We start from the raw sequence: 12,736 nt of genomic DNA, 5'->3' as shown, positions 1-12,736 counted from the left end.
TGACTACAACCGCAAGAGCGACCCCTCAAGCCCTAAAACACAGCCACCACCCCTTCAATCCAACCCCATCCCCTATGGTAGCGATGTCACCTTTTACTATCCCCACCTTGACACGTGCCACACTAGACTCTTGACAAGAATACGCTCCCCTTTTCCTATCTTGGCAAACATCCGTTGACCCCCCCCCCCCTTATGGGGAGCGGCTGGTCACTTCAAAGGGGCCATTCAACTCGACACCTCTGGCGGCGGTCTCCCCGTTCGTCTAGCGCAAAGCCATTATCAAGGTATAATCTCCTTTGATCCGGCCGAGCTCTGATACTCCACCCCCTCCTTTCTATCCTCTGACCACCTGGCGAACTCCCTGGACTTTCAACTCGCGCCTTCGCACGGTGTCTATCTCCCGGAAACGCCGTCACGGTCAAGCGAGGATCTCTTTGTCAAAGACGCCAGATAGTCTAGACCACTTTTGCACTTATCTCCCACCACTCACCCCCCCCCTTTCTATCCACGTGTATATGGACAAACTTCATCCTCCGATCTCATTCGCGCTGGAGAGCCCACAGGGAGAACATCTATCTCTTGCTTGAGCTCTAGACTATTTTCATTCCCTTATTTTACTTTGGATTGGTGGTATGTAACTTGGTAAAGTGCTTGAGAACCATTTTACTTAGTAATGTATATATATATATATTTGTGCATTTATTACTACATTATTTGTGTACGTATTTTTGCATTCTTATCATGGATAATGTAAGTAGATTACTGTATACTTATATTTTATATCATGACTTTTGTGGCTAAATGTTCAAACCATCTGGACTAGAATTTATTAACAATTCTTACCTGATGTATTTAGCTCTTTAACTATTATTAATTTATCTCTGATATATTAGCGCTCAGCACGAGCCTTCAATATATTATCATTGATCAATTCCTTGGCAGGGAATTATCAAAACACCTCTGTAAACATGTCTTATTACTGAGTATGTATTTACTTATGCTCTATGTTTACTTATGTGAGAGCACGGGCGAGTATCAGACGTTGATCTCCTCTTCCCCTTTCATCTCATTTATCTTAGTGATGTATGTACTTGCTATTCACCGTGATTGGTGAGCGTCACTTATATTACTTATCATATATCACTTGTTACTGTTTGTTATTTCCCTTTAAGGGAGTCCCCATTATTACTGTTATCTCCCTTGATGGGACACTATATTCATTTGTTAGGTCCCTTTGATAAATATGAAACTAGCTTATGGTTTCTATACATCAGTCTGAAGATGTCCTTCACGGAAAGGCATCTATCTCCCAGTGTTATCATTATGGCTAAACCGACGCATACATCATATCGTTGCAGCTTTTATCTATAGGCAACATCCGCCTGAAATCTTAGCAACCTAAAGCTGATAGCAGATTTGTTGGCACCAGATCTGCAGACATCAGTCCTACTCATCCTTCAAGAGTCCAAGTAACAACGCTAGCCACAGACTCGTCACTGGCTTGACTGATTGGTAGGCGCAGCTTAGCTCTGCAACCATACAAGTTGGACTGCAACCGGAGCCTGGATCCACTACGCCAGCCCACCAGCAGACAGCATCAGTACCAGCCACACCCGTCTCACCAGTGCAGCACAGGACCAAAAGCTAAGCAACCAGCCTAATGACACTCAGACCACTTGGTTCTAATATCTGATGATATGCTAACGACTGCTACCATTTGTCAAAATAAGACGTAACGACCCTTGCCCCTTGCTTGACGTAACGAATACTACATAATCTAATTGACAAAGATGAATACATAATCCAATTATAATAAAAATAAAAAAAAAATCATTTTCGACTATAGGATGGTGGTTGTTGTCTATGTTTTATCTATAGAGACACACACGCACATATCTATAATTTAAAGCATAAAGAAAGGTGTATGTATATCTGTATGTCCCGAATAGAAATAAAAATCTCGAAATAAATAGACATAAATGTTCCTTGGGTACTAACTGGAACAGTAACGTATGTAAAGTAGCCGTAAAACAAGCTTAAGACCCTCCAAAAAGTTGCCCATCTCTATGAAAGTATTTCAGGGCTCTAGGTCGTATAGCCACGTTTACATGAGACAAAACCTTAAGGATAAGATAAGGATCTAGATCTCATTTGAAGAACTACACTTTGCAACGATAGTTTTTTACATGACACATGAAAATACTAAATATAGTTCAATTATTTTATTAAAAACAAACTTCTAATTTGTGTTTCCAAAACATTTAAGCGTACTGACATACTTTATATCCCATTCAAGACTGAAAGGCTACGCATGTGCAAAACTTAAAATCTCTTGAACCCTATTATAGATCTACAACATCTAATTCAAGTCTAAGAAGATAATTTTTTTTATTTTAACACTCGAATATACAAATATATTCTATTAATTTATTAGCGGCCCCCAATGTCTATGAACCCTCGTTAACTCTCTCATGCAGTGGCGTCACTATGGTCGGTGTCACCCGTGCGGTTTGCTCAGGATGTCACCCCCGCCCCAGATCAACTTTTCCCAACAAACGCTATCATTTTTTGCTCTATATGTTGAATCAATGCAGTGAGTTTATTACTTACTTTCACTGATTGTTACACAAATGTAAAAGTAGAGTCTTTTCTATTATAAAATCCCATTATTTATTAAATTTATTCAATAGTTATGGCATATTTTACAATGGAAGTTTATTAAAATTATAAATAGATTTAGAACATTTCTAAACATGTTTCCTTTGTTAGACTTTTAGACAAAAACGGTATAACATTATGATGTTTAAATCAAACTTCAACCACCATCTACCATACAATGTACGTTTGCCGCCCCTTTAGAAATTGGTCTGGGAAAGCGCTAAAAGCTTCCACAGCGAAGTCCCGGGAGGAGCCCCGGACGCCAAGTGCTTTTCAACATTTCTGAGCTTCAGAAACCATTCTCCTCAAGCTGAGCTTGCACTATTTCTACTAGTAAGAAGAATGTAGGTCATATTAAAATACAGCAAGAAAATGCGCAGCGTTTCTCTAATTTTTACCGTTTGCGCCCCTTTAAACGTTAGGTCTTTTTCTTTTCAGAAACAGTGCTTCGTAAATAATTATAAAGTGTTTTGTATAACCGAAAAAGTTATTTCTGGAGATAGTATTAGAGGCATTAGGTTCCCTCTTCGTCCAGCATGGTCGCCTGGGAAAGCCGTGTTTAACAATTTGAAAAAAAAAAATTACATTTATAATCTATAAATGAAATAGCTTAGCTTCTTATAGCTTAAGCCACTGCAACTTACGCGACAGCAGTAGGACCCGCACTTTCATAGGACTTGCAATTTCATTGGACCCGCGCTAATTCAAGGTGTATACATTATAAAATTAAACCATTTTATTACTTAAAACAGATTTCCCGCGCCCTCCTGTCGATTTACGAAGAGCTCCTGGAAATCTCCCGAAATTATAAAATATACCAAAAAGTCCATAAAATATATGGAACTATATAGACAAAAGTTGTCATTTTGGGGTGTCACTTAATATGGAAAACATAAATCCAACGCGCGAAAAATAAAAACGGCATTATGCATAGGCGTAATTGTATAATCCGGTGCAAGAAGCTTCTCGCACCTCAAAATAATTAAGAATTACTTGAGGTCAACAATTCTCAAAGATAGATTAAAACATTTGGTAATTCTTGCTACTGAGCGGGATCTATGTGGGAAACAGAATTATTATGGTATACTGTATGACATTGCTACACGCAAAGCTCGTAAAGTAATTCTGTATGTAGTAAAGAATGAATAAAATGCATAGACGAATTTATTTTCTAATTCAAACTCTTAAATTTCACTTATTGTCCGCTTCCATACTCAAACTTGGCTCCGCGAAATCCGTTTCGCATAGGGCCCCACAATGGTTAAGTCCGGCCCTGCTATTTAGTGACCTGTAAATATACATAGTAGATTACTTGTTCCCTTTCCATGACTTCTTGGTCACAAATACTATACAAATGTTGTTACTTCTGTGTTATGCAGTGTGTGTGTGTGTGTTTCTATGGTGACGGAGGGAAGAGGCTAGCGATTGGTTGTGAATGATGTAACATAGGTGGCGTTGTCGTCAGTTGGTCTTAGGACAGACGACTCCAGAACGTGAGACTGAGAGGTTATGTTATTGTAGTGAATTAGATTTTGTTAACAAATATTATTACTAAAGTCCACTAAATTTATTTGATCTCATATGAACTTGATTTAGTGTATATTATAAATAATGTTCTATTTAGTTTGTTCACAAGGAAGTTACTCAAGCTATTTGAAGTTTTATTAGTTAAGACATATTACGCCTACAACGGTTTAGTTGTCTACCAGCAGTTTGGTGTTACAAGTCAACAACCGGTAAAAACATCCGGCTAGACTGAAGTTCTGTTTTTCTCTATGTAAAAAAGAAATTTAAAAAAAAATGCAGGCCTGCATAAACCTGTCGTAATGTTTAAGAATTGACTACGTATTTCTACTTGCGGAAGAATGAAGGTACACTATATGGCATTTACCACAAAACAACAAATAAATAAATAAACATATATATATTCCTACTTGCAGAAGAATTAAAGTAGGTCTATATTTTGTAATAAAACAAATAATAAATATATATACATATAACATGATATAAGACATATTTTTGATCGGGATACTGATTTATTTAATTTAATTTAACCAATGTTATTGATCATCAAGTTGTATCTGTGAGGAATCGATCAGTAAGGTTTTTCGCCAATGAAGTTGCCACTGAAACACATTGATTGTAATGACATTAATACTAAAAAAGATAAGTCTAGTTGGTTAGTCCAAACAAGATAAAACACATTACAACAAAAGCACATGATAATGTCGTTACGTTACTGCCAATAGCTGGTTTTGCGTACAACGCCCATATCGGTACTTTAAACCAGTGTTTCTCAAACTTTTACCTAAGACGTCGCTCCCCTTTCCCCAAAGTAAATGTTTACTTGTAAGCGTCAGAGCCCGGAGCCAAGTGTTGTCCTGATTTCTGAGCTGCAGAAATGAAGTTTGGCTATGGAGTGCATTGTTCTTCCTACGTCCTCCACCCACCCACCCCCCTCCGAAAAACAAACAAACTATAATCAAACAAATAAAACACAAGTAAAATTCAGTCGAAGGAGGAGGCAGCACTACAAAATGCGAGGGACATTCGATGTACAAATCAGCGCACGTAAGTTTGTTTATTTTTTATCGTGGTAAAGCAATTCATCTTGCATATTTTCATCACGCAGAAATCTTTAGTGTATGACTGTCGCTGAGATTTGAACCCACCGCCCCCTCAGTCTGGAAGCCAAATGCTTTACCACTCAAACTAAAAGTGGTGAGATCAAACCCTTTTAAGAACCATGGGGACAGCATTAGTCATCTATATAAATAATTCTCAACGTCGCCCAATCAAGCGGGACACGCATGCACGCCGACTTTCTTACCCTCGACGAAAAAGTCATGGAAAGATAACTCTTTTATTTCTGCACGTCTGACTAGAGTTATCCCACTTAACCTTCGCGGTGACAGAGAGCGCGGCTCAGAAAAGAAAAAAAAAGAGGGGTGACAAGTAATCTTCTCTCAGACTTCTCTGTATATATAATTCTCTACGAAGAGTTCACCCGTCACCAAATGGCGTATGCTACGCCATGGGTCAGCTATAGCTAGTTAGAGATTGTGACGTTGGCGAGGGAGGAGGTAATAGCGGTCTCGCTCTTGGCCTCTGAAAAATAAACAACGAAAAACTAGACTTCGCCTTTGGAATGTTTTTTTCCCCACTGCACTTACTAAGTGAAGATGTTGGTGGAAAATACACTCAGATATACACGAGACTACACGAGACAAATGTAATGCATTATTGACTTTAAAGTTAGTATTTAAAAAAAAAAAGACTAACAAAAAGACTACTGGTAAAAAAGACATACTGACAAAAAGGCCCATTGATAAAAAGACCCACTGACAAAAAGACCCACTTACAAAAAGACCCACTGACAAACAGACCCACTGACAAAAAGACACACTGACAAAAAGACCTATTGAGAAAATGACCTACTAATAAAAAAAACATACTGACAAAATGACCTAGTTATAAAAAGACCTACTGACAAAATGACCTAGTTATAAAAAGACCTACTGACCTGGGTTCGTACTCACAAATGACGTAGTTGTTGAGGATATTCCTTGTTTCTGTCTTACAGTGAATGATGGCGCAGCCAACCTTTTGGGTGTCTTTCCACACAACCTAGTCACAGAGTGACACATCTACCAGTTTACTTTCCGTAATTCCATGTAATTAGATTTCATAAATTTAATTAGCTTACCTTTTGTAAGGAATTTTTTTTTTATTTACTTGGGAAGCGGCGTAGCCATGGGGTTCCTATGGACGACACCCCACACCCTAGAAATATTGACTATAGTTTGCTTTAGTTTTTCTTAGGCTGCTGTCGATTTACTTTATTTATGGTTCCCAATAACTTGTAGGAAAACAGGTCAATGTTGAAATATTTTACGATAACTTATGGGTGTAGCCGGGTGGTGGTGGTGGGGGTGGGGTTGAACGCTCCCAATGAAAAGATAAGATGGCTATAAACGCCAATCGGTTGGGGGAATGGGGGGGGGGTAAATAAGCCACAATAGCCACTTAGGCGTATATAGTTAAATATTTTGACTACCTATTTTAAATGGGATTTTTAGTGCCTCCTTGATCCCACCCAACTCTAATGGGTACCTGACTTTAGTTGGGGAAAGTAAAGGCGGGTCGTCGTCGTGCTGGCCACATGACACCCTGCTAAATAACCATTGGCCAAAGAAACAGATGGCTTTAACATCATCTGCCCTATAGATCACAAGGTCTGAAAGGGGAACTGTACTTTACATTTTATTTTAAACCCTCAAAAATATTATTTTAATTTGTAAAGAATAATGAATCCCGTAGCTAATTAACGGGAACGTAGCGATTGTCAAGCAAACTTCTGCAAAGTAGTCACCTGGGAGTAGTGTCCACACGTCGTTTTGTCGAATCGTGTAAAGCAATTCCAGGTGGGCAGGTCCACATTTTGTATCTCTTTCACCCAGGAATTCACGGCGTTGGTGGCGAGCGTTACTTTGTCAGTTTGTTTGGCTGTCAGATGACATTGAATTAAAAACAAATATTATATAGTAGAAATAATAATAATTAAAAAAATGCTTTTATTAAAACGCATACAAAAGTAGAAATCCAAATATTGTTTTCGTTTCTTTGCCACTCGCTTCCACAAGGCGCATTCTCCCCTTTGCTTAGTACATTTTCTATTTAAAAACAAAATTAATTAATAACGACTAATTAACTAGCTAATTTGTGGATTATTTAATTGATAGATATGTTGTCATCGAGCAAGAGTTTCGACGCAAAATTTGTTGACGAGTAGAAGTGGTCGACAATTCGATTGCGACTATTGGCGACTATTCAAACGTGCAAGAAAGAAACAAAATGGCTTGATAGAAGGTTTGGAAAAAAAATGATGAATCTAAAAACTACATGTTTAATTTGTAAGTTTAACAGACTTCCCTTTCCGCTCAGGGCCGGCCTTAAGTAATTGGAAGTGAATATGGTGCCCCCCCCCCCCCCCAAAAAAAAAAAGAGAGAAAGAGAAAGCTTTCTACTAATGCAGCCAAGACTTTTAAAAAACTGTATTGTTGAGTCAATGAAATTGTGTTAGCCACTAAAAGCTCAATGTTGCCCCAACAGTTAGTCACTGAAAGCTCAATGTTGCCCCAAAATCGAGTCCGAGTTAGACTGGTCAAACAATGAGAACGATTTTCATTAGTTCAAATAAATCTCTCTCTTATCAACACCTTGTTTATATTGTTTCTGTATTGTTGTTTTATCATCAACAATTTAGCACAGAGTTAAATGGCGGAGTAGATTTCACAACCACTCAATTGCATTTAAAATGGTTTAGTAATGAATTTTTGTACAAAGAAACTTCTGTCGCGTTGTGGACTTGTTTTCTTTTTCTTTATTTTTGTATAACTTCGTAGTGCAATAGAAATGCATACATTTCATTGTTCTAGACGTAATTAGATAACAGAAGCGTAATGAGGAAAATGTTCGCCCGGGGCAAATTACTTTATTGGCGCCCCCCCTCCCCCTATTTTCCATGAACATCACATAGAAATATAGGCTTATAAATAAAAAAAATATTTAATAATAATATAATACAAATAATCTTAGAATGTATTACTCAACTAAAATATCTACAATAATTTTATTTTTTAGCACCTCTCTGCGTGTGGAGCCCGGGGCATCGTGTCCCTCCTTGCCCCCCCCCCCTACACTACGTCTCTGTTAGATAATGTAATTTGTACTTACGATATCCTGCGAACAGGTTTTCACCGTAAGGTCCATAACTGTGCCCATAAACGCAGTTCTTGGCATAGTTCTCGGCGTATGCACTCAGCTCGTTACTCCATTCCTACATAAAGAAAGAAGAGTTATAGATTCTTGAATTAATTAGTGCAATTCTTTTTAGTTGGCAACAATGACGTTCAATTTAGTGACCTTGACATTGTTCAGTTTCTCGGGAAAATTCCCCCGTACTCTCAAAGGAGCTGATGAGTGGATTTTTTTCTAAGTACACCACCTGTCTGCCACAATAAAAGTTTTATTGACATGCATAAAATACACTTACATTTAACTAGTTTTAATATTAGATAAACTTTGTAATAAGAAGGATCAATTATGAATAATTCATCTACTACAATGTAGACATCATTTTCAATGTTAAAATAGCCGTACATATACATCGTTAGTACATGTATTGAATACACCTACATTCCACTAAGTAGGAACACGTGTGTACAATTTTACTCTGATCATGTGCCATGATCGTTTGCCATGATAATGTACCACGATAATGTACCATGATAATGTACCACGATAATGTACCATGATAATGTACCACGATAATGTACCATGATAATGTACCATGCTAATGTACCATGCTAATGTGCCATGATAATGTACCATGATAATATGCCATGATAATGTACCACGATAATGTACCATGATAATGTACCATGCTAATGTACCATGCTAATGTGCCATGATAATGTGCCATGATAATGTGCCATGATATTGTACCACGATAATTTACCATGATAATGTGCCATGATAATGTACCATGCTAATGTACCATGATAATGTGCCATGATAATGTACCACGTTGATGTACAGAATAATTTAATATGATAATGTGCATGATAGTTTAACAGAAACGTTTATCATGATTATTAACACTACAGTACAGAACACTATTTCTATACATTGAATTCATTACTCTAACACAGTGCTAAGGACATTTTAGGTCATATACGGTCATAAGCTCTTCTGATAAATGGGAATACTATAAGGAAGTTACTATAGACAAAGAGTGCCCAAATACTGGATTTAATATTTGGGAGTATTGTGGACTCATCGATCTGTGACATCCAATAATATACCGTAGAGCTAGTCAATCTGACTGAAGATTGGGTAACATGTGGCTTAGGTGCTTATTAAAACACAAGCTACAATGTTTCACCTGCAGTCTATCGACAAGTGATCGATAAGCCAATGATGGATAAAGATTAATATTAGAGAAATATAGAGGTAAGAAAGAGGTGAGTGGAGGGGCGAGAAAGAGTAGACAGAGGTGCGTTTAGGTTGAGGAGTGAGGCACAAGGGAGGAAATGAGAAAGGAAGTAAACGAAGACAGCATATATATATATATACAGAGAGAGAGAGAGAGAGAGAGAGAGAAATGTCTTATATGTTGTAGGCTGTTCAATAAAAGTTAGTGCTTTAGTTTTGTCAATTTATAGAAGCAGAAACGAGCCGTCTTTACGGTCATAATAACTCGTTTGTATTAAAAGTTTAGAAATATTTATTACACATTGCACATTTTTTCTTAATATCAGCTGTAATATGTTGAATTGCTAGAGTAACCATACTTCTACAAGGTCACATTCATAATACCACACAGAGTGCTATTTATATTTCTACTGTGTGAGTGAAAGTATCCACAAGAAGTAACTGAAGCATATACCTTTTAAAGGTTCGATCAATTACAATTTTGTTTTCTTTCTAAACTGATCTATACAAATAAGAAGAAATTGCAAACGAAATTGATTGACAATACTGATTTTTTCTACGACCTCACAAATACATCAATATTTTTTTAATTAAATTATTACTTAAAATTCAAAACAAAGTACTTAACTGCTTTTTTTTTTTTTTAAATAAAATAACTGTCTGATCCAAAAGGAAACACACAAAATTGACTTGAAACTATCCCAAAGGTAAAGTCTATGATGACAGCTACTTACCAAGTCTGGTACATTGACGTTAGCACGTGCGATATTGTGAGCATCAAGGAAAGCCTTAGAGATGTCCCCATCTTCGGGAATAGCAATGATTTCAGTGTCCGAGACGACCAGTCCGAAGCAAAGTGTCATCACCAGCGCGAGCTGCATTGTCACAGATGTTTGGCGATTGAAAAGAAGGTTGGATAAGAGAGGTAACTCTTTGGATGTTCCGTGCACTCTCATAGGAGGTTTATATACGTGTACAAAGAGCTAATATACAGCGTTGTTTACATTGTCCACCCTTCTCATCTCGTGTCATTCTTCGATGGTGTAAACACATTCTCGATACAAATTCTATATTACATGTGACATCTACTAAGTACATTAAATAGGTTTAGTACTTCTCCATAAAAATGTGGTAATTTATATTGCTACAACTAAAACGAATTGTTTAATTACATAGCTGTAATTATGTCAGGAGATAAATATTTTCGTTACGGCCAACAGGTGCGATGAAATCTAAGTGAATCCAATGATTCACAAAAAAAAACCGCCAGATGTATTAATATATGCATTGTCTGTCTTGTGTTAATGATATTGAATACGTAGATGTTGACCCTTACGAAGCTAATGGGCAGAACTTTAGATGTCAAGGTGAAGGTTTGTGTTCAACAATAATAGAACTCAAGATGTGATTTTGTGGACCAGAGTTCCACTAGCTCTAAATAGGATATTGAGATCTGTAGCTAAGAGAACTAAAGACTGCTATCCCATTGTCAGAATGAGACTTAACGAATGTTACCCAGTGACGCAACTAGACACAGCTCTCATGATGCCCTCCAAAACAACAACAACAACAAAATTAAACATCGAAAAGGCGTGTTTTTATTTCCTTATAAAATAGTGTGTATTCATTGTTAAAGTATTGCTCATTCACACAAAAAATAATTTTACAAGTGAAATATACAATTTCCTTTTTTTTTTAATTTTGGAAAAAAAAAACACAAACAAAACAAAAAAAAACACTTATCTATGTAGAACTCCATATTTACAGCGATATATGTCATTTCTATAAGATTTATTTCCCTTTTCAATATCCAACAAAATTTATTCATAACCACTAATTAACTAATTGGTTTTTTTTTTAATTGATTCGTGTGTTGTTAGGAGCAATAAATAATTGTGCAAAGTTTCAATTGGATCCAAGAATGGAAAGTGGAAGAAAGAACGTGTTCGAAATTTGAACCAGACAGACAGACAGACAGACAGACAGTGAGTTGATAGAAGCTTTCTAAAAAGTTATTACAAATATCTTCATATTCAACAATAGGAATGCAAAGTTTCAGATTGGTCTGGGAATGGTAAGAGCTAGAAATAAGGTGTTCAAAATTTGTATCAGACAGTTAGTGAGTTGATATAAACAAATCAAGTAAATTTGATATATATCTGATATATAGTACAATATGGGAGACTAACAATTTAGCAAAAATATATAGGCCTATATATAAAAAATTGTTTCTATTTTAAGTACAGTACTTCGTGTTTTGTTTTCCGTTTGTAGGCAATGTGTAGGTTGTAGTGAAACGCTCAGGCGAACAGGAACTTAGAAGTCTGATGATCCACTTGGTGCCCCATGCAGCCCGCACCACCCGCACTTTGCGAGCTACGCCTCTGCTGCTACCCAATGTCAGAGTGGGACGTAACGACTGCTACCCCATGTCACAGTTTGACGTAACGACTGCTACCCCATGTCACAGTTTGACGTAACGACTGCTATACCTTGTCAGAGTGGGACGTAACGACTGCTATACCTTGTCACAGTTGGACGTAACGACTGCTATACCTTGTCAGAGTGGGACGTAACGACTGCTATACCTTGTCAGAGTGGGACGTAACGACTGCTATACCTTGTCAGAGTTGGACGTAAAGACTGCTATACCCTGTCAGAGTTGGACGTAACGACTGCTATACCTTGTCAGTGTGGGACTAAGTTTTGGCTTAGCGACACTGACGTGATTTTAAAAATAAGATTAGGATTGTAACGAATGTCATCACAATGTTTTGGCCGGCTTTAGAGAGAGAGGCAGGTTTGACGGTCGAAGAGATGTAGCTAAACGACATTCGACAGTTCCCTTCACTACGTATTCAACTTGTAAATCGACATCGTACATCAGCGTCTATTGTTGGCCTTTCGCCTGTAGTAGTTGATTTGGTTACTGGAGTGTTACCGGTACCTCACTCTGGAGTATCTACACATGACACAGCGCTATAAAATAAAATACTTAAAAAATTGTAAACCTTCTAAGGCTGACACTATATTGTGCTATTCTGCATATAGAATTATACATTTTTTTTTATTTACAAGGCCG

The 12,736-nt window shown here is 37.3% G+C and overlaps 1 protein-coding gene across 1 annotated transcript; it reads right to left on the bottom strand.

The window, feature by feature from the left end:
* Positions 1-4,579: 4,579 nt before the first annotated feature.
* LOC129922447 (uncharacterized) lies at positions 4,580-10,702 on the bottom strand. The gene is made up of 5 exons (XM_056008503.1): positions 10,389-10,702; positions 8,395-8,497; positions 7,031-7,164; positions 6,182-6,285; positions 4,580-4,784 (listed from the first exon to the last, which is right to left on the bottom strand). Exons 1-5 carry the CDS (start codon positions 10,608-10,610, stop codon positions 4,754-4,756), a joined length of 594 nt encoding a protein of 197 aa, XP_055864478.1. The 5' UTR covers positions 10,611-10,702; the 3' UTR covers positions 4,580-4,753.
* Between the last annotated feature and the right edge of the window lie 2,034 nt (positions 10,703-12,736).

Source organism: Biomphalaria glabrata, chromosome 13, assembly GCF_947242115.1.
Source record: "Biomphalaria glabrata chromosome 13, xgBioGlab47.1, whole genome shotgun sequence".
Lineage (NCBI taxonomy): Eukaryota > Metazoa > Mollusca > Gastropoda > Planorbidae > Biomphalaria > Biomphalaria glabrata.
Note: the sequence above shows the minus strand (reverse complement) of the source record. Positions and strands in the feature narration are given on the sequence as shown.

Excerpts from the sequence above, each read along its gene's own strand:
- LOC129922447 (XM_056008503.1), bottom strand. The coding sequence starts at position 10,610 with ATGAGAGTGCACGGAACATCCAAAGAGTTACCTCTCTTATCCAACCTT. Across the intron at positions 8,498-10,388 it reads ACGTCAATGTACCAGACTTG|GAATGGAGTAACGAGCTGAG; the intron begins GTAAGTAGCTGT and ends TTCTTTATGTAG. Across the intron at positions 6,286-7,030 it reads CGTGTGGACACTACTCCCAG|GTTGTGTGGAAAGACACCCA; the intron begins GTGACTACTTTG and ends CTCTGTGACTAG.